The following is a 22,936-nucleotide window of genomic DNA, read 5'->3' on the forward strand; positions in this document are numbered from 1 at the left end:
AGAACCATAAAGAAAGAAGAAAACAAAGAATCGCAACCCATACCGCTTTGGCGCATGGCGCCAAGCGGGAACAGACCACCGCCCCTTGGGTCCAGTGAAAGATTCTATAGGGCGCTTTGTTGAGCTTCTTGGCACCCATGCGCCCCGCTCATGGGCCGGCCCAAGAAGAAAATAGCAGTTGACTGGTTTCCTAGTTCTCTTGATTGCGTTAGACCGGTCGCGGTCAACCAGTTGACTTTTGAAAAAATAAGTTTTTTTAAATAGTGAACTAAAAAAGTCCATGGTTTTTGAAAGACAAGTTCACAAACTTAAAACACGATCATGAATTTGAAAAAAAGTTTATTGAATTTGAAAAAAATCACATATTTTTAAAAAAGTTAATCGATTTCGGGAAAAAGTTCACAAAAATTGAAAAGGTTTATCGATTTCTGAAAATAATTTCATTGAATTTGAAAAAAAGTTCATCAAATTTGAAAAACACTTCACTAAATCTGAAAAAATCATCGAATTTGAAAGAAAGTTCATCGAGCACCCCGAGCACCTACCTTCGGAATTCGCACAGCCGCCGCAGCCCTGCCATCCGCCCATGCCACCGGCGCGCCCGTCTGACTCGTTGCCGCCGCGCCCCCGGCACGATGCCGCATCCCGCGTTGCGCACACCATCAGGAGGGGAGAAACGCCCCGCCGCCGCCTACACCGACGACGGGAGGGAAGGAGAGGCGAGAAAGTGGATGAAAGCAACAAAAGCTAGAGCAGTAACCAATCCTATACGTATCCTAAGCTATTATATCCGGGCCATATTTTTTTTACACTTAATAAGTTGGTGCTAGAAAAAAAACGTGGTATTTTTATATTTTTTGGCAGTGGTAGGTGTTTCTAACACATTTGTTTTCACCACGCAACCAATCTGATCCGAAACAAAAAAAAAGGAAAGAGGCACGGCAACGGTACTCACGGGCATCAGCTGCCTGGAAAACTCTCGTTCCGCCACCGCCTCCGCTCCGGATCCAGCCCCGCTCCACTTGCCTTTCGTATCCGCACCCACGCCACGCGCACCTCGGCAAGGACAAGCCTCCGCCCGCCGCCACTGCCTCCACCCCGCCTATAAAGCTCCGCCCTTTGCCCGGCCCGCTCCTCCTCTCCCCGTCCGGGCCACGCCTCTCGCCTCCTTCCTTCGTCCTTGGCCCGTCCTGGCCACGTGGTGGTCTCGGTTCCGGCCGCCGATTCCAAGTCCGTCCGCCAGCTCGCGCCCTGCTCCCTCTCCTCTCCGCCTGTGGGGCCGCGCCGCTCACCGAGGACGCGGGGGGGCTCTGCCAAGTGGCGGGCGACCGGCGGCGGGGGCACCGGCGTCGTGCGCCAGCCGCGCGCGCTCGTCCTCGACTCGTCCCTCTCCTCCTCTCGCGTCCGGTGAGGCGACTCGTCCTCGGTTCTTGCCTCTCCTCATCTCGCGTCCGGTGAGGCAGTTCGTCCTTGGTTCCTACCTCTCCTCCTCTTGCGTCTGGTTCCATGTTGCTCGTTCTCGCTCGAATTCGTCCATCGTTTAGAGTAGATAGAAGAGTCGCTTCTGATTTGTTCGATTCTGCTCGTCCTCAGTTCCTCTGTTCTGAACCGCGCCTGATTCAGTTGATTTCGCTCGTCCTCGATTCGAACGTTTAGATAGAAATGCGTGTCCGGTTTGACTTGCTCGTCCTCGCCGTCGTCGTCAGTTCAAAGTCGCGTGTGATTTGATTCTTGCCCGTCCTCGCCGTTGCCCTGATGCTCTCGCGTGTTCTTGGGGATGTCTCGTCGGGGGTCCGCGACTCTGGGAGGAAGCGAGTGGTCCGTCGGTCGGTTTGGGTCACCGTCTTGTTTGCGAGCTAACCAGTCTGTTCGAGAAACTTGTTCGTGCGCTGCTGTTATCTGACGATCCTGCGTTTCATTTTCGTGGTCGAGCGATGGTTCCTGCATTTCTGTTTGAGAACCTTGCGCGTGCGCGTCTGTTACCTGACGATCCTGCATTTCGTGCTAGCGTGGAGCGATGCTTCTTGCGTTTCTGTTTGAGAGACTTGTGCGTGCGCTTCTATTATCTTATGATCCTGCCTGCGTTGTTCGTCGGTTATTTTCATATCTTAAACGCATGCGCCCTTGTGATACTCTGGTTTCCCTCTGTCCATTCTTGTTCTACCGGCAGGCGTGTGTGCTCCCGTCCTAGATGCAGAGAATCTTCTTCTTGTCTCTTACGCTTGTTCTTGCTATCATGCTTTGCTTATGTTCCAATATATGATGATGATGATGCGTGTTCAACTTGTTTCTTGTTATCATGCTTTACTTATGTTTCAATATATGATGATTCGTGTTCAAGGGCGCAAACCATGTAGGCCGTGGGTACTGTGATGTGAGGCTTCTTTCCTGTTGATAAATTAGGATGATAGGATGAGAAGAAAAGCCTGACTCTTGTAACAATCACTTGCTTGGTTTCCACTTCTTTGCGTGGCCGATTTGGCATCCAATGCATCATAATCACGTTTTCCCTGCTTGTTTTCATATCCAATGCATCCACTCATCAGAGCACCCTTTTCCCTATTTGTTTTCACTTCTTTTCCTAATAATTAATCATGTTTACCAATACTGCATTTCTACTGCTCTTTGTTCCCTTTTGAAGTTCACTGATTCAAATCTGATGTGACTTCTGTGTTAGTATACTAGCCATGATGTGTTTTATTCAAGTTATTAACCTACAAATTTGGCTTGAGATGCTACATGTTTATATGGCATGATTGATTGTTGTTTGCGTATGGTTATTATGATTGATTGATTGATTGCTATTTGTTGATTGATTGATTGATTGATTGATGTTTGCTGTTTGTTGATTGATTGCTTGATTGCTTGTTGTTTGTTGATTGGTATCAAACTTTGGTATTTGTAGTTCCTGATCTTAGGTAACAGACCTTGCACTATTCTTTTTTCTGAACTTTTTTGTGATTATGCAATGCTTTTCTAAGTATTTAAGGTACAAACATGTTGATATGGACACATCACATTTGCTCTTTATTGTGTTGCTAAGGACACTGATGGGTTGAGTTGGCATATAGTGCAGGTATATTTACATTCTGTACATTTTGTGATGCTGATGCCTGTAGTCCCAAAGTGTTTATTTACCCAAATTTTGCTACTGGAACTTTTGGTTTTAGATATTGGCACCTGATATTTGAATGGATGTTTTCATGGTGCCTAATTTGATTCATTATCGTTGTTCTGATGGTGTGCTACTGGTGTTTTAACTGAAGCCGTGGATCGCTCATCAACCTGGTATGTGTTTCGATGATAATCCCTCTCGAATTTTACTCGTTCCTATATTTTACACAAATGTTTATCTCATGGCTGGTAATGGTAACCTTATGAATGCATAGCCCACATTTTAGCTAGTTATATAGTAATGCCATACTTGCTTGGATGATGTTCTGTATATGCAAGTGTGGTGAGCTCATATATTTTGTCGGCATCTATCTATGCAGCTGAGCTCTTTCTGGATAGGACAGAGGTACAATATTTACATCCATGGCAGAAGGTTCTTAACCCTGAACTCATCAAAGGTCCTTGGACTCAAGAGGTTTGGCACTGCACTCCTGACTTTGCTCGAAAAACAAACCTTTTGCACATTTTATAGTTATATTTATGATTATGATATTTTTTCTACAGGAAGATGACAAAATTATTGATCTTGTAAGAAAGTATGGACCAACAAAATGGTCTCATTGCAAGGACCCGCAGAAGGACCCTCCCACCTCAGTGCAGGTGATTTCCCCTCTGTCCCTTTTGATTCCGTCTAGATCTTGCCCCGAATTGATGAGCGCGCCGTTGGCGTGGCCTGGTTGTTAACTGTTGTTACTGGTCATGGTGGTTAGGTTGTTGATTATTTAGCTGTGCTCTTGCAGTGCTTTTAGGTTTGCTGGATTGATTGGTGGAGAATACTGCTTATGAACTGTACATGGACTACTAATATGATTGACTCATGTCAAGTGTGTGATGTATCTTCTGAGCAGGCCATTTAAAAAAACCCTTGGATTTTGTTCTGTTAGGTTATAAAGTATGCCAACCTTATTACAATTTACAGTCAGTACCAGTACCACATGGGCAGAACATGCACCACCCTGTAGCACTATATGCTATCTTAACTGCCATAACCAAAAGAAATTAAAATTGCCAAGCACTTCACATTTTATATGGACAGTTAGGCATGACTAGCACTATATAAGAAACATAAACAGTTCCAATCTAATCTGTTAGGCATGGACTAGACTATTTAAGAAACTTAAGCAGTACCAACCAAATAAATAGGGAGAATTTTCGAGAGTGAACTATGTTTTAGGAGGTGAGGTGGCAATGGTCACCTGTCTTCCTTAGTCTATTAACGCATACTGGAATAAGTATAATTACTGAAACAACTTCAGCATTCATAATGTGTGTAAACCTGATGTTCTGTGTTTTTGTGGAGAATAAGTGGCTTTAGTGGATGTCCTGGCCTCCTGGATGACTTGATGTTTTCTAATACAACAGTTGGTTCCACTAACCTCTTGAAATTAAGAATAATGAACTTTGAATTATTCTAATCATTGTACTGGACGGGTATATCATGATTCTTCACACATATAATTTCATGCCTAATTCTGAACTTGTTCACAGATAACTAAAGGAGAAAATTCCTTATTTGACACTATCTTAAAATCTGCTTCCTTATTTGACACTGGAAAAGTTTTTCTTCCCTATTTGACACAAGTTCTAAATTTTATTTCCTATATGACATTTTCGTCCATTTTGAGCCTAAATGACACCTGAGAAGACTCTTTTACCCCTCATGTGGTATGTGTGTGGGGGGCAATAGCGCGCACACGCAGCAAATATGACTTGTTTCTTACTCATACTTGACTGGCTTCATACAAATGCTTGTCTGACTGTTGTGTAATATGTATTACTTTCCTTTTATTCAGGAAGGTCCTGTAGGTGAGGACATGTTCCACTGGCAGGCCAGTATCATGGGACCCTTGGACAGCCCGTTTACTGGTGGCCTATTTTTGGTGAACATCCATTTCCCACTGGATTATCCCTTCAAGCCCCCGAAGGTAATTTCCGGTGTACCGAGCTAACCTTTGTAAAAAGGGGTTCATATTGATTCTATGATATTGGAATTGCAGTTACACAAATGTCTTGGGGTCCTCAAACAATTAGTTTGCTGCTGCTTGCTATCTTAACATTCAGACATGAACATATTTCAGGTCTCTTTCCGCACCAAGGTGTTCCACTTCCGCTTCCACCCAAACATTAACAGCAACGGCAACATTTGCCTTGACATTCTCAAGGAACAGTAGAGCCCGACTTTGACCATATCAAAGGTAATGATCTACATTCCTAGCTTGGTTGTTCCATTTTTGCTTAAAGCTTGTTGCTTATATAAGCTTGGTTACTTCAACAACTTAATCTCACAAAAATTCTTCATGTATGTTTCTCTAACATTTACCCGTCTCTGTTAACAGGTCCTCCTGTCAATCTATTTGTTGCTGACGGACCCCAACCCCAATGATCCTCTGGTGCCTGAGATTGCTCACATGTACAAGACTGATTGGGCCAAGTATGAGTCCACGGCATGCTCCTCGACACAGAAGTACGCCATGGGTGGATGTATAGGCAAGCAATGTCGAGAGAGGTATTCTTTTGATTGTTCTATTTTTATGGTTTGCTGAAATACATTCCCCCCCCCCCCCCCCCCCCCCCCCGGGTGGGATTGTTTGCTAATTTTGAAACACACTAGTTACTTCTATTTGTTCTTAGTTCTTCTCAGCTATAGCTAAAGTCAAAGACGACAAACCAGGTGACTCATTGGAGTTGCAGGACTATAAATCATCGATAAGTTTTTATGCTTTCAAATGGTCAGAGTTTGAATTTTGATCAGTTTGTCTGACTTGTTTTATACTGAATCCTTGATTCCTTGATAACTTAGATATACACACATGAATAATTACTTATGTTGTTATGATCATAAACTGATTTCTAAGTATCTTTGACTCATATGATGTTTTTTACATAACAGGTCATATGAATCTTCATTTGTAAATATGACTGCTGGTGCTGCCAATGATGTAAGCTACTTTTCTTGATTCAAGAATAATAGAAATATCATTTACATCACACTCACACTTTAAGTTGCTCATGTCATTTCAGGCTAGCCATCGGCTTGGAACTAATGAGAGACAACCGCTGTTGCCAACTTGAAACATATACTTTTTAGGTATGAATGGCTTACCTCTCCTCCTCTCGCGTCTGGTGAAGCAATTCATCCTCGGTTCGTGCCTCTCCTCCTCTCGCGTCTGGTGAGGCAATTCGTCCCTGATTCCCTCTCCTCTCGCCTCTGATTCGTCCATTTAGATTAGAAGAATCGCATATGATTTGTCATTTTGCTCGTTCTCGATTCATCTGCCTTGAAGTGCGTCTAATTCGACTGATTTTGCTCGTCCTAGATTCACTCGTTTAGATAGAAAATCACGTTTGGTTTGATTTACTCGTCCTCCTCGTCACTTTAGAATCGCTTGTGATATGATTTTGCTTGTCCTCGCTGTCGCCCTGATGCTCTCGCGTGTTCTTGGGGCCGTCTCGTCTGGGGTCTCTGTCCCTGCGACTCTGGGAGGAAGCGGGCGAGCAAGCGAGCGGTCGGTCGGTCTGGTTTGTGAACTAAAGTCTGTTTGAGAAACTTCTGTTCCTGCGTTTTGTGTTCACGGTGGAGCGATATTTCCCGTGTTTACTTGTGCGTGCGCTTCTGTTATCTATCGATCATGCGTTTCATGTTCACGGTGGAGCGATATTTCCTGCGTTTACTTGTGCACACGCTTCTGTTATCTGTCGATCCTGTGTTTTGTGTTCGTGTCGGGGCGACGGTTGCAGGAACGATGGGTTCTTGGTTCGGAAATTGGAGCAGTGTCAAATCGTTCCCTCTATTCCACCACATGCGTTGTTCGTCGATTATTTTCATATCTCAAACGCATGCGCTTGATACTCTGGTTGCCCTTTGTCGATCCTTGTTCTACCGACAGGCGTGTGTGCTCCCATCCTAGATGTAGAGAATCCTGTTCTTGCCTGTTACAGTTGTTCTGATGCTGTTCTTTTCAATTGTTTATCGTTATCATGGTTTGCTTATGTTCCCATATGGCACGATTGATTGATTGTTGTTTGTTGTTTGATTGATTGGCTTGAGATGGATTGTTGTTTATTGTTTGATTGATTGGCTTGAGATGGATTGTTGTTTGTTGTTTGATTGATTGCCTTGAGATGGATTGTTGTTTGTTGCTTGATTGATTGCCTTGAGATGGATTATTGTTTGGTGTTTGATTGATTGCCTTGAGAAGGTACAAACCATGTATGCCAATTGATTGTTGTTTGTTGCCTTGAGATATTACATGTTTATATGACACGATTGGTTGTTGTTTGTTCATGGTTATTACAATTGATTGATTGTTGTTTGTTGATTGTAATCTAATTTTGGTATTGGTAGTAGGTAACAGACCTGGCGCTATTATTTTTCTAAACTTTTTTGTGATTATTATGCCTTCACATTGCACTGCTCCCAGATTCATATTGACATGCCCACGTTGTCTGACGAGGATAAAGATGTAAGGAACTCCTCCCAAGAATCTCTCTTGCTCCTTGTATTAACTTGGTGCTAGACTTTACATGTCATTTTTTTCATGAAACTGGAGCTCCTTGCTGTAACCCATTATATGACTTTATGAGCATGCGCCACTTTCAGGTTATGAAAAAATGGGATGCTCCAAACAAGATTGACTTCCTATCTTTCTTATACAAGGCATGCAGAAGATGTGTGGCAAGTAAGTAACTCTATGTCGATATTTAGAGTGTACTACTTCACAGTGCCATCTTTCCCAACAGATTGAAATTTTTTATATTGATATTTTGTTGAATATCACATGTTTGTTTGCACTTCATACTTTGGAAAATATTCCTAACGTTGATAGTAATTAACATGTATTTTTCTCTATTGAGTACTACTTTGTTGTTCTTTAAGTGTTCTTATTTCAGAAGTTTGCTCTGCACAAGTGCAACATGGCTGGAAAACCTGCTGCTGTTACTTGTGTTGTGGACAGTATGACGGACAACCTAAGGCCTACTCGTGCAGATGCAACTGATGTGGCAAATGCAGTGCTGGATGGTTAGTTTTTGCCTCTTGTAGATATCTTATACTTTGGTGATCCTGTACAGCTGCTCATTACTGCACCCAAACAAACTATAACTACACAAGCTGTAACATGAATCACAATTGTTTTGTTCGTAGTGATGCCATTCTCCTTGGTGCCGAGACTCTCCGTGGGTTGTATCCAGTTGGGATTTAAACGGTAGGCAGAATTTGTGCTGAGGTGAACTTTCTTTTGGAGGTATATATGTTCTCTTGAGGCCTGTTTGGGAGGGCATTTGTTGATAGGTTCCTTTTTGTAGTTCAAATCAGACTTCAATACTAAAATGTTACAAATAAATACTATTCTTCCCAACAGCCCCTAAATGTGTTCTCAACAAGTATATCTTTGGCACTCTAATGGAATCTAATGGAAACTCACTCCTCCCTGCCTTTTCTCTCTTCATATTTGGTGATATATTTTCATGAATTGTTTCACGGGCTGAGAATGTCTTCAACCAGGATTTGTACTTCAAGCGAACCATGAAATACGTGGGAGAACCCATGACCCACATGGAGTCTATTGCTTCCTCTGAAGTGCGTATTTTGTTTCTTTTCATTCTCCAACCTTTTGTTAGTGTTTACAGGGAACAATTTCTGTCTCCCATTGATTGAATATCAGTCTGTGACACTTGGGTTTATAAGTCTGAAATAGTTCACTACCTATTATCTAGGTGCGGGCTGCAATCAAAGTTAAGGCTTCGGTCATCATTTTCTTCACCTCATCTGGACAGGAGAAAAAGAGTATTTCTTCTTATAGGCGCTTCACCTCATGTTTGTAGTTTAATGGAAATTGATTGATATATTATGCCGTATCGAGTATCTGCAGGCTAATTGCCAAGTACAGGCCCACCATGCCATTCCTCGTCTAAAAACAAATCAATTGAAGTGGAGCTTCACAGGGGCATTTGAAGTATGTGAACAGCCTTTTTCCTCATAACCTTTTTGGTACTTCCTGTGTGTGCTATATCTAGGTAATAATGATTCAGAACTAGCATGTTGATCTTCAAACTTTTAAAGATAACTTCAGGCTATAGTTTTTGTTAATGACGAATCTAACACTGAACCTTGCACAATTGTGCAACTCAATACAGAGGAACAATATATAAGTATTTGCCATGTAATGCTAGAATATTCATTTAGCATTTAACCTTCATGGTTTTGCCTTGATACAACATCCTTCTTTTCTCTCAGCAAAAGATTGATGATATGTATTGCTCCTTTATTTTTACTTGGTGCATAATTCCTACTACCTCCGTTTCAGTTTATAAGGGACGCCTATATTTCTAGATCATCGGTTTGACCAACGAAATATGTATTATATGAAGTATACCATTGAAATTAGTATTTGAAATAGGTTTGCCATGGTGTACCTTTTGTAGCATAACTCATATTTCATTGGCCAAATCGTTGATCTGAAAATATGCATGTGCCTAACAAACCGAAAGATTGGGAGTATGTTGTTCAACTGGACTTGCTAATGTACTATAGAATTTACCCTGATGAGAAACAGTGTGGTGTTCAACAAGATTCACTAATTAATATGTATTACCACGTGTCTAATACATCCCTATCTAGACAAATCCAAGACAAGTAATTGGGGATGGAGGGAGTACTATAGAATTTTGCCCGATAAGAAACAATACTGCTTATGTTGGACCAAGACTTGTCTTTGGTGTTTGGCAGTGTGCCACTGTTATAACTCATATCTGTTGCATTGTCTTCCTGCAGGCAAGACAATCACTCATAGTTAGAGGCCTCTTTCCCATGCTTGCTGATCCACGTCAACTGGTGAGTTAACCTGCCTTTGATCGGTTGGCTACATTAACCATTCTTTGTTGGTTCTTTTCAATTTTAGAATACATGACCTAGTATGTATAATATGAAAAATAGGAACTACCTATAAATATCAACGTGTTTGTTCTGAACATAAAGGGAATAATGGCAGTTGGCCTTAGTGCATATTCCCAATATGTGAAAAGTGGACACTTTACATACACTAGGCCAGTGAATTAATTCTGCTTTTAGGGTTTTTGCTTGCATCATCTTCTACTTACAAATGGAATAAACACTACACTAGACTGCAGTTCACTTTTGAATAGTTGGCAAGTCATCATAAGCTTGGTTAATCAGTACATTATTTCGAACATGACTGGTGGTAGGCTGGTGTGTTTATTCTGTATAATATAAACTCAATACTTGAGCTTATAAGCTAGTGTGCACCAGTGAGGCTGATGTTTGGAGGTTTCATCTTGCATCCACCTTGAATTATTAGGTAGCTAGAATTCCTTGATTTGGACCCAACAAGTAAGAAGCTTGGTCTGCCTGGTGATTTGTACTGCCATTGTTTCTCTGCCCTGCAGGCTGAATCTACTAGCACTAGAAATGAATCAGTGTTGAAGGTTGCTCTTGACCACGGCAAAGCATCTGGTGTGATCAAGTCACATGGCTTACCTTAGCCAGAATTTCTATAAGAATGTCGCTCATGTTACATGCCTTGCTTTCTCTAGTAAGTAGAACAAGAATACTGTGCCTACAAACTTGTGGGTATTGATGAAGATAATCACTTAATCAGCCTCTAACTAACTTCCTATTTTCAGGAAAGAAGATCTGGATCACCCTCGCCCCTCTAGAGAAATCAGTTTACTCATTCAAGTTCTGGAAATTTTTTGTAGCCTTTTGAGTTTACTTCGGTTTTGCATGTATTAGCTTTCTGTTTGTGCCCCAATTTATGTATGTTTCTTGTGTGCAAGTGCTCCGTTCTGTGTGTGTGTGACTTGTGTGTGGCTTGACTCTGTGTGTGGCTTGACTTTGTGTGTGTGGCTTGACTGTGTGTGTGTGTGGCCTGACTGTGTGTCTGACTCTCTGTGGCTTGACTATGTGTGTGTGACTCTGTGTGGCTTGACTATGTGTGTGTGATTCTGTGTGTGCTTGACTCTCTGCTTGTGTGACTCTGTGTGAATGTTGCATTTGTTTGATGGTGTGGCATGTATGCTTGATTGATGATTGGTGTGGTTTAACACTGCCTTTGCCGGTCCCAAGCCCGGATGTGAAAATGTGGAGGGAGCTGCATTTACCTCCTTTGTATTTTATATATATTCACCTTCTAACATTTGTGGCTGATGGCATTCTAGTTTACTTAGACGGTTAGCTTGTTAATTAGTTTTGTGCATGCAAGACTTGAAATCTAGCTGATGTTACTTTCTGTGCATGATAAATGGTTTTGTTGTGCACTTTTTAAAAGATGTGGTCCATCTTCCCCTCTATTTCCTCTTTTGGATGTTAAATAGCATTTGCTATGTTTCTGAATTGATTATCTGTTGTAAGATATGGTTAGCATATATAGTTCAGAGATAAATGTCTTTGTTTGCAGCAGTACATTTTATTCATTCCAATGGTGATTTTACTACTGTTTTTTGTGTGTTGGAACTCTTGCGGAAGTTCTCTGTACCCCAGTACCAATGTATATCTATTTCAGTGTCATTTTGTACTATAACATCACGGAAACCGGTGGTATATTTGAGATGAGTGATGTGATTAGATTGTACCAGACATGCGACTGCAGGAGCTTAGTGTATGAGTATGTGCCCCGTGACCGCAATTATCTAGTTACTTTAACAGGACTAGCTAGTTACTTTTGAACAATCAGGTAGTTTACAATATGCAGTTTTACTTGTATTCAGGAATGGAGCTTCTTCACTTCCTAGATGCAGCAGGTTGTCCATGTTGTGTGTTCAATTTCTTTGATTCACCTTTATTTTCATTTCAGCAGGTTGTCCATGTTGTGTGTTCCGTATGGATTAGATGCCGTCTGACTACTTTGTCTTCGATGTCGCAGCCCCTCATTGGGTCTTTAGTACTTCTTTTGTGTGTTCAATTTTTAATCCCCATTACGTGTGATGCTCTTTGTTTATGTGTAATTTGAACCTCTGGTTGTGCTCTTGTGAGTTGTGAGCGGTGTCTCTGCTCGTGTGGGCACACATGATTTGAACCGCGATTCTGCTAGTGAGGTAAGCATGATTTCAGCGGTGTTTCCATGTGATTTTGAACTATGTCTGTGTTACGATCTTGTGAAAACATTGCGTGAATATTTATTGCCAATTGTGTGTCGTGCTAATACTTCCTTTGGTTGATTGTGTGGCTTGTTGCTTAGCTGAATGATTGGTTGTGGTGTTTGCTAATTTTTTTGTATTTTGTAGTTTTGTAGTTTTGTAGTTTAACACTGCCTTTGCCGGTCCCAAGCCCGGATGAGAACATGTGGAGGGGACTGCAGTTAGCTCCTCTGTTTAGAACTTTCATGGTCTCCAAATATTTTCAATGAATAGTAGTGAATGAAGTGAGTAGAAGTCACACAATGTGATGGCAAGCTATTGAATGCATCCTTTTCCATAAAAAGGATAAAAAACAATAAAAAAACTCAAAATTAAAATATTCTAAAAAATAAAAGTCTAAAAAATATGAAAGATTTTTAAAAAATAGAATACTAAAAAAATAACAGACTCAAAATTATAGAAGATTCAAAATAATAGAAAGACTTAAAACAATAAACAGACTTGAAATAATAAATGACTCAAAATTATGAAAAGACTCGAAAACAAGAAAAGACTCAAAAGTATAAAAGATTTAGAATAATAAAATACTTAAAAAGAGGAAGAAACTCAAAAAACAATAAATAAACTCAAAATAATGGAAAGACTCAAAATTATAAAAGTTTCAGAAAAATAAAAGACTCAAAAACATTAAAGAGTCAAAATTATATAAATACTTAAAAACAATAAACAAACTTAAGTTAAAAAAAACTCAGAAACAATAAAAATACTCTAGATTATAAAAGATTCAAAATTATTTATGGTGTACTAGGAATCACCATGCAAACACTAAATTAATTACCTATGACGTTGATAGAAATACATCACAAGCATTAGATTGTGCCCGGTCAATACAAACAGGCCAATTTGTGGTGTGTTAGAAAAAAAGGCAACACCAATACTAACTAAATGGGCCGGGCCAGTTTGTCGTGACGTGCCAAATATGCAAAATGCCACCACTATTTGAAAAAAACAATATTGTGGTGGCGTTGGTTGGAAATGGTGTGCCACGAACTAAAGTTGGGGCTACCCATTTCTCTACTAGTGAGTGCATGTTCCTGTGGTAGCTTCAGGATAGCCAAATTTTCATTGATAGTTCGTAATGAATTTGCCGGATCGACATGTTCGCCCTCATGGGTCCATCTATTTTGGGAATGCCAAATATACCACATGATCAGCACTATCTCTGCTCTATCACCATTGGAGAACATTGGGGCGCTGACAATGTCGCGTGACCAAGTAAGCAGGTGAAGTCGTGGTAGGCAAACCACTTCTGAGCTTCATCCCAAAAGCGTTTGGCGTGTGAACAGTGAATCAGTGCGTATATGCTTCAGATGCTCGTTCATTGCCAAACAAAGCTTGCATTGATATCTATCACGAATATGTCATCTATGCAATGAGCATTCATTTGGTAGAATTCCTTTAGTCACTCTCCACTAGAAACACTCTGGTTTTTGGCACCACCTTTAGTTTCCACCCGACTTACATAACTGTTCATCTATCGTCGAGGTACCCATAGTTGTCCCTTCCTCGATAGCATTCACTCCTTTTGAGTCATTAGAGACAGGTATGGTGACTTTATAGTGTAGACACCCGACTTCTCAAAATCCCACGCCCCCACCTTGTCGTATTGGAATGTTGTAAATTACTATCACATCTAGTGGCAGGCATAGGAAGGAAGTGAAAGGACCAAGAAGAGGTGTCTAGAGGGGGTGAATAGACTCTTAGTAAGAAAAGTTACATTTTTTAATTTCTTTAAGTTGAAGTGGAGTTTTAGCACAAGTTTAAACATTCACAATACATACCAAGCAAGCATGACACGAGTATATGAACAGCAAAAAGTAAATCATGCAAGTTGCAAAAATGTAAAGGGATGGGATTTGAGTGTGCAAACGCAATTGGAGACACGGAGATTTTTGGCGTGGTTCCGATAGATGGTGCTATCGTACATCCACGTTGATGGAGACTTCAACCCACGAAGGGTAACGGTTGAGCGAGTCCACGGAGGGCTCCATCCACGAAGGGTCCATGAAGAAGCAACCTTGTCTATCCCACCATGGCCATCGCCCACGAAGGACTTGCCTCACCAGGGTAGATCTTCACGAAGTAGGCGATCTCCTTACCCGTAGAAACTCCTTGGTTCAACTCCACAATCTTGACGGAGGCTCCCAAGTGACACCTAACCAATCTAGGAGACACCACTCTCCAAAAGGTAATGGACGGTGTATTGATGATGAACTCCTTGCTCTTGTGCTTCAAATGATAGTCTCCCCAACACACAACTCTCTCTCATAGGATTGGATTTGGTGGAAAGATGATTTGAGTGGAAAGCAACTTGGGGAAGGCTAGAGATCAAGATTTATGTGGTTGGAATGGAATATCTTGACCTCAACACAAGTGTAGGTGGTTCTCTCTCAGAAAATGTATGTTGGAAGTGTAGGCATGTTCTGATGGCTCTCTTCATGAATGAAGAGTGGGTGGAGGGGTATATATAGCCTCCACACAAAATCTAGCTGTTACACACAAATCACCAAACTCGATGGGACCGAATCAGAAAACTCGGTCAGAACGATTTAGTTCAAAATGTGAACGTTAGGATTTTCGGTGGGACCGATATGGTCAACTCGGTAGGACCGATGTGCTAGGGTTAGGGTAAAGCCTTATCTCGGTTGGACCGATCACACAAACTCGGTGGGACCGATTTGGGTAATAAGCAAAACAGAGAGTTGGCCAAGCAAACTCGGTGAGACCGATTGCATATTTCGGTGAGACCTCCATTACTGCAATAGGCAATAGAGAATCGGCAAGCCCATCTCAGTGAGACCGAGATCCCATCGGTGAGACTGAATTGACTAGGGTTTCTGGCAGTGGTTATGTCAAGTGAACTCAGTGGCGCCGGATAGGAGATTTCGGTAGGGCCGAGTTTGACTTTTGTTTGGGACATATGTGGATGTGAGAAAGTGGTTGAGGGCTTTGGAGCATATCACTAAGCACTTTGAGCAAGCAAGCCATTAAGCAACACCTCATCCCCTTTTAATAGTATTGGCTTCCCTATGGACTCAATGTGATCTTAGATCACTAAAATAGAAAATGTAGAGTCCTGAGCTTTGAGCTCGAGCCAATCCTTTGTCCTTATCATCTTGAAGGGGTTCCACATCCTCTAATCCACGCCACTCCATTGTTGAACTTATCTGAAACATACTAGATGAAAACATTAGTCCAACAAGAGATATGTTGACATTAATTACCAAAATCACCCAGGGAGCACTTGTGCTTTCAATCTCCCCCTTTTTGGTAATTGATGACAACATACATCAAAGTTTTAGATAAAGATATAGAGAATAACCAGTAAAGCTTTGGAAAGACATGTAACATGCATAGGCTCCCCCTATATGTATGCAATCATGCAAATATGGAATATAGGAGCATGTGAATGCATGAGCATGATAGAGTAAGCAATGTGTTACATGTATCTTGGCTATATGCATCAGAGCAAAATATGTGAATATAGGAAATGTACCTTCATGCTCATGAGTCCTTGCAAACAATATGTAAATCAACAAGAAATCCTCATGCACATGAGTGTGATGCATATACTTACCTTGTGGTCTTGAGTTGGCTTAGGAAGGAATGAACCTGAGTAAACAAGGTTAGATAACACAGATACATCTACAAGCCAGAGCAAACAAAAGAAACCACAAGAGTACCAAGACTGGGATGACATGTAGAGATTGAGTACTGAGTACTGTATTGGATGTAGACATGTCCCCAAAGGTAAAAGATATTGAAAGTGCGTTATATCGACTAGAGGGGGGGTGAATAGGCGATTTTTATGAAAGTCTTCAAAACATGGAAGTTATGAAGACAAACGATAGAAATAAACCTATTACCCTGCAGTGGAAGGTAGACTACACTAGGCAAGCCATAGTCAAGTATTCAATAGAGTGAAAGCACAATGACTAATAGCAGCAATGTAGTAAGGATCAAGTAGGAAGATATTGTGAAGCCACACAGAACACACAGTCACTCAGTGAAGACAAAAGATAGTTCGAACATACAATGACTTCACAAGGAGTAACAGTAAGTAAAGGGAAGGGAAGATGAAACCAGTAACTCGCTGAAGACAATGATTTGTTGGACCAGTTCCAGTTGCTGTGACAACTGTACGTCTGGTTAGGGCGGCTAGGTATTTAAACCTTAGGACACACAGTCCCGGACACCCAGTCCTGAACATGCAGCTCAGGACACCCAGTCCTCACCGTATTCCCCTTGAGCTAAGGTCACACAAACCTCGCCCAATCACTCTGGTAAGTCTTCAAGGTAGACTCCCAAACCTTCACAGACTTCGTTCACCGGCAATCCACAATGTCTCTTGGATGCTCAGAACGCGATGCCTAACTGGCTGGAGGATGCACAGTCCTCAAGTGTAATAAGTCTTCAGATCACACAGACAAGAAGACTTAAGTGATGCCTAATTCTCTTTGGCTCTGGGTGGTTAGGGCTTTATCCTCGCAAGGAATTCTCTCTCAAAGGCTTCGAGGTGGGTTGCTCTCAAACGACAAAAGCCGTACTCTGAATCTGAGCAGCCAACCGTTTATGGTTGTAGGGGGTGGGCTATTTATAGCCACTTGGCAACCCGACCTGATTTGTCCGAAATGACCCTGGGTCACTAAGGAACTGACACGTGTTCCAACGGTCAGATTTCAAACTCACACGGCAACTTTACTTGGGCTACAAGCAAAGCTGACTTGTCCGACTCTGGACAAGATTCGCTCTCATAGTCTTCACTCGAAGACATAGGTTTTGTTTAAGCATCACTTCAGTCATTCTGACTGGTTCTCTTGGACCCCACTTAACAGTACGGTGGTTCCTATGACTCAACACAGAAGAAAGAGAACTACGAAAGATCTAAGTCTTCGAGCTCCATAGGCTTCATGTGGTGTCTTCTCTTGTCATAGTCTTCAATGTGAATATCTTCATATACCACCTTTGACTTCAATGTCTTCATACATTTTTAGGGGTCATCTCTGGTAGGAAAACCGAATCAATGAGGGACTTTTACCTGTGTTATCCTGCAATTCTCACAAACACATTAGTCCCTCAACTAGGTTTGTCGTCAATACTCCAAAACCAACTAGGGGTGGCACTAGATGCACTTACAATCTCCCCCTTTTGGTGATTGATGACAAACTAGTTGAAGTTTTCAACGGGGAATATAATCTGTGAAATTGTAAAGGATAAGGAATTGTCTTCATAAGTTGCAAGGGCTCCCCCTGAAGATGTGCATATAAGTAATTTGCTTTTGGAATGCAAATGCACATGGCAGGTTGTACTTGTGGAGATCCACTTCAACTTATGATGAAAATCCACTATGCATGTGAAAGTATATGAAGATAATGACATGCATAATGGAAAATGGACGTCTGCAGAATGATCTAAGTGCGGAATTTATCGTCGCACATGCGGAATTTATCATCGCAACACAAGGTGGCAGATAAGTAGCAGACGACCATCGAGTTTAAGTGTCACAACTCAAAGAACCAAATGTAGCAAAACGAGAGTTGTAAGCATGAAGCAAAATATAAAGTACCCGCCCATATGGACCCGCTTGAAGACTATCAACCTCATATGCTTCTCCCCCTTTTGTCAGTAAGGACCAAAAAGGTTTGAAGACATAGAGCATCTACTCGTTCCCATGAGGAGTAGGTGAAGCAGCAGGGTCGTTGGTGGTGTTTGGCGGTGCTGAAGAGCTTGGAGCAGAGTCGAAGCGTGCTGAAGGAGGTGGCGGTGAAGTAGCATCGTCTTCATCCTCGATCACTCTGGCATTCACAGTTGCAGCAGAGGAAGAGAACTCAGAGTCTTCAAGGGATGGAGTTCGTCGCAGCACTGCCCTTCGAGGAGGTGTGGAGTCAAACTTGAAGTGCTCAGTGAAGCCATCCTCTTGAAGATCATCTTCAGAACACATCAGCGTTAGCCCTTTCCATGTGCGGCGAGAGGTTTCATGGGCAACAAAAGCATTCTTGGTGGCAAGATTGCGAATGTGATTAACATCCACCAAGAGGCTTTGCATCTGACGCTTCAGCCAGTCATGATGCATATCCTGTTTCTGATGAAGAGCCACAAGAATCTCTCGGTCGTTGAGAACACGAGTGCGCTTCTTGGGTCGTGGAGCAGTTGTACTGTCAGTGGCTTCAGTGAGAGCAGGATGCGGTGCACGTGTAGTGCCAGCCAAAGGATACACACGAGCGACTGCTTCAACTCCTTCATTGTTCTGAGAAAAACTCTGATGCTCTGCATTCTGAAGACTTAGAGGTTTCTTGGCAGGCTCAGGATAGATGGCTTCAACAGACATATCCACATCAGGCAAAAAGATCCGATGGTTGCGGGCCAAGGGCTGATATGAGATAGCGGAGTGAAGTTTGATTAGCCGCATCACCCAAGGGGCGTAGAACTTCAAACCAAACAGATCAGAGCCAGATGCAGCAAGTTGGAGAATGAAGAAATCTTGTGTATTGAAGCATTTTCCATGAAGAATGTAGAAGACCAAAGTCTTCATTGCACCTTCCAGCTTGGCATGGGGAGAATGTCCTTTAATTGGCCAGAGAGTTCGCCTTATGATGTGATAAATGGTTCTTGGTAGATACTCAAGGTCTTCAACGAAGAACTCCGTGGGATAAGCAGCATCTTGGGGCAATGGCTTCATCATACTGAGCATCTGACTCATATTAGGTTCAGTCTTCTGAAAGATGCTCTCAATAGCTTCACTATGAAGCTGACAGCCATGCTCGTAGAGATCGCCAGGAGTGGGAAAACCAGTGAGCTCAATGATGTCAAAGGCTTTGGCTTCATGATGAACGTTTCCTGTCATCCACTCCAGGACCCAAGTCTTCGGATCTCTGCTATACCCGCGGATGTGAAGTGTGGCATAGAATTGGAGCAGCAACTCTTCATTCCAATGCTCTTGGTCAGTGACGAACGGCAGTAGTCCAACCTCTTTGAAGCAATCCAGAGCTTCTTCCAGACAGGGCAGACCAGCTATTGCTTCAATGTCAAGGCGCTTGTGTGGGAAGATGCGACCTTGGTTGTAAAGAATGCATGAGTAATAGCTTCGCTGCGGATAACTCCAGAACCGATCAGATGATATTCTTTCCCTGGAGTAGGGGTTCCTGGAGCTGTTGAAGAATGTGTTGTCTGCTCTGAAGCCATTGATATTGAAGGAGCCAGGTGCTGATGCAGGACCTGGGAACCTTGGCAATCTTGGGATTGACTTCTGTACCTGAGGCCTGTGCTCAACATGATAGTCGAACTGGGGACCGACAGCAGACGCAGGAACAGAAGCGGCGGGATCAGTGGCTTCGCTGTCTTCTGGTGCTTTTGTTGGTGAGGGCTCCACATTAGCTTCAGCCATGACAGCGTCAGTGGCTTCAGTGGTGTTGGTGGTGGCAGCCTCAAGATGTTCATGGACATCTTCTTGGTGGGACAGGGGAGTAGCAGCTTGTGGGACTTCTTCTTCATCGGCTGATGCAGCCAGAATGTCTTCAGCAGATTCAGCTTCAGACGCAGAGACTGGAGGCCTTGGTCCTTTGCGAAGCCTGCGCAACGCAGGCGACGCCTGTGTAGTTGGAGTTGGCTGGACCTTAAAGTCTTCTTCCTCTTGTGGGCGATCAGCCCATGAAGCATCCTGAGCGATTGGCGTCAGAGGATGACCAATGCTGAGGAGTTCGCTGTGCTCGAGCTGAGGAAGGACTGCACCATCTTCTACACGGTCATGGTGACCAATGTCTTCAGCAGCGATGGGATCAGCTGCTGGAAAGTCTTCAGCTTCATGAGCCTCTGTGAAAGTAGGCTCATGGACAGTCAGTTGACGTTCTTGTGGATCGGCGTCGGGGTGAACCATGGAAATGGGTTCAACAATTAAGGGTTCTGTGTGAGCAGCCCGTTCCTTCTTGGTCTTTCTTTTCTTTTTGGCGGGGGCAGTAGCAGAGGCTTCAGGATGTTTTCTCTTCCTTGCTTCAGCCTCAGCAGTCCTGGTCTTCTTCAGTTCTGAAGCGGTTGACCTGGCCTTTGGCTTCGAGCCAGTCATTCTAGTTGGGAAGACAATGGGATCTGCTTCCTGCCTTGGTGCGTCGGGTTCAGCCGTAGCGGGCTTCTTCTTCTTCTTTGCGACCATCCTGGGGTCGATGCCAGGACGCCCAAGGGCCTTGCGCTTCTCAGCCTCATTGTAGGCTTGCACACATCTGTCAGCCAGAACCTTCATGTGCTCACGCGAACCCTGAGCTTCTGCATGTTTCTTGAGAAAGGCTTCCTTGAGCTCGTGCAGCATAATCTTGAAGTTCTTCACCTCTTGCACGCTGAGCTTGGCCATATGCTTCTTGAACTGAGATTTCTCAAAGTCAATCTTCTGCTTCAGTTCAACAATGCACTGGGCGATAGCTAGCTCTGAAGCAATGGCGCCATGGAAGGCAACACTGAGGCCAATGGGTAGCTGCAGATCTTCGAAGCTGATGTTTGGCGTGTCAAACCACTCATCAATGAAGTTGTGGATGATTGTCACATCAAAGAGAGGCAGATCATTGAAGATTTCTGCTTCTTCTTTGCTCTTGATGAGTTGCTCAAGAGCGTCATCTGCAAGATCTTCATCACTTGACAGATTAATGGCATCATTGCGCAGAATGGCAGCAGCTGTTAGCTCTTGGCCGGTGTGTGGCAGAGGCATCTTGACCTTCTGGGGCTTGGAGATGCGTGATAAATCTTCGGACTGCACACTGTCTTCAGGAGGTGCAGTTGCCAGTGGCTTCGCTCGTGAGATTTTTGGTGAAGGGGCGGGCTTTGAAGCTTTAGGCTTCTTCAACTTCTTTGGCTTCGGTGCTGCAGGCGCTTCATCTGATGCAGCGTCAGCTGCAGGCTCATTCACTGCAGTCCCACCAAGATATGAGTGATGAGGCCTTCAAGGTTGTAGAAAGGACCGATGACATTGGGTTCTGCATCTCGTGTGCCATCAGCCCTTGGAGCTGAGGGACCATGGTTGAAGTCTAGTCCCAATGTCTTCTTGTTTTTCTTCGCTGAGTTCTGGGCAAACTGGAAGTTGCGCTTGAACAGAATGTCGTCACGACACCATAGTAGTGACGATGGGTGTGCATCAACAGGCTGTGGCCCACGGACCATGCAGGGATAGAAGCCTTGTTCCATGGCTTCATCTCTGGACCTGGGTTGAAGATTCTTGTATAGGATGTCTCCCCACGGTCTCTTGATGGCATTTTTCTCAGCATATTCCTGGGTTACAAATCGGTATTTGAACCATTGTTCTGCCCAATATCTTCGAATCCATTGGATTCGGGTCTTGCGCTGATTGTAATCCTCTTCAGGATCTGTCTTGTACAGTTCTGAGAGGTCATCTGGCAGATCTCTAGATGTTTCTCCACGACGCTTTCTGCCACCCTTCCTTGCTGATTTCTCTGAAGCCATGAACTTTAAACTGAAAGGCTTCAACATGTTCAAAGGCTTCAAAGCTTTTCGCTTGCTGGACAAACAGGAACTTGCTTCGGGAGAATTTATATGATGCTGTAAGAATTCTACAAATGAATGCAGACTATGAGAACCAAGGGATTCTCCCACGGACATGTACCTGTGACAGCAGTAAGGTGCGAGGGAAGGGGAAGAGGTCATATGCATTCTCAGAAGATTTTGAATATAAATCAGTTTAGAAGACATTGACCTCATCATGCGAAGACATTGACCTCATCATGCGAAGACATTCACTCATAGATAAGGAGTTGGTTCCAGATTTGTACGAATCCAGAGATCAGTACAAGTGAGGAATCTAACTACTTTGTGAAGCATAAGTGAATATACTAGGCATGTTATGAGATGCAGTATGAGAGAGATCTAACTTGTGTGAATAGAAGCTGCTTGTGGTAGAAAGTGACAAAGCCATAGGATCAACAGTGCCGTAAAAAGGAAGTTTTATTTACCACACTAAGAACTGCTAGACGGAGTGGAAGATGAGGCCGAGCAGTTCGATCTTCCGTGCCCTAACTTGGCGACGGAAGACACCTACGGCGACGGTGGAGAGGACGATGTCCGCGGTCGGCGTGAAGACGGCGTCGGAGAGGTTGCGGCAGCGAAGTGCTTCGTCGCCGGCGTCGTCGAGGGCTAGCGGTGGCGCTAGGGTTCGTGCGAGAGTGGAAGAAGAGATAATGACTGCCGTGAAGTGTGTATTTATAGGTACAGGGGCGGCACTGCGTTATTACACAGATGCCCCTGGCGATTCTCATCTGAGGAACACGTGGCCATTATGCGGAATTTTGGGGTTTGTTCCACGTCCCACACACGCCTGGATTGTCGGGTGGTCGTTCCCACTTCTCCGGGTTTCATGTGGAGGAATGAGCATTGAAAACGGACTTAATGGTTGTCTCTGTATCTTCTGCTGACAAGGACACAGAGAGGACATTCGACAGTTTCAATAGAATGCATATGATTTGGAGAGATAGAATTTGAGATAGAAAGCATAGAGAGGTTAGGGTCCGATCACATTCACTTAGTTCAAAAGATTCAACAAGAAGACATAGCTATAAGTGAATGCTGTAGAGGACAGAACACTAGTATATATATATAATCAACATAGTGAAGATAA

General features: G+C 43.2%; 1 protein-coding gene and 1 pseudogene across 2 annotated transcripts; both read left to right on the forward strand.

The window, feature by feature from the left end:
- Window positions 1–635: 635 nt before the first annotated feature.
- Window positions 636–8,194, forward strand: LOC125547010 (uncharacterized; annotated as a pseudogene). The gene is made up of 12 exons (XR_015599345.1): window positions 636–755; window positions 871–1,407; window positions 3,267–3,288; window positions 3,495–3,589; window positions 3,679–3,774; window positions 4,968–5,099; window positions 5,253–5,369; window positions 5,511–5,680; window positions 6,065–6,113; window positions 6,196–7,637; window positions 7,775–7,853; window positions 8,065–8,194. The product of XR_015599345.1 is annotated as an uncharacterized LOC125547010 (transcript).
- Window positions 8,089–12,301, forward strand: LOC125526823 (pyruvate kinase 1, cytosolic-like). Its single transcript, XM_087515705.1, has 6 exons — window positions 8,089–8,194; window positions 8,838–8,959; window positions 9,045–9,128; window positions 9,947–10,006; window positions 10,579–10,724; window positions 10,816–12,301. Exons 1-5 carry the CDS (start codon window positions 8,089–8,091, stop codon window positions 10,672–10,674), a joined length of 468 nt encoding a protein of 155 aa, XP_087371831.1. The 3' UTR covers window positions 10,675–10,724; window positions 10,816–12,301.
- Window positions 12,302–22,936: the final 10,635 nt, after the last annotated feature.

Source organism: Triticum urartu, chromosome 3A, assembly GCF_056163025.1.
Source record: "Triticum urartu cultivar PI428250 chromosome 3A, HENAU_Tu73, whole genome shotgun sequence".
NCBI classification, from domain to species: Eukaryota; Viridiplantae; Streptophyta; class Magnoliopsida; order Poales; family Poaceae; genus Triticum; species Triticum urartu.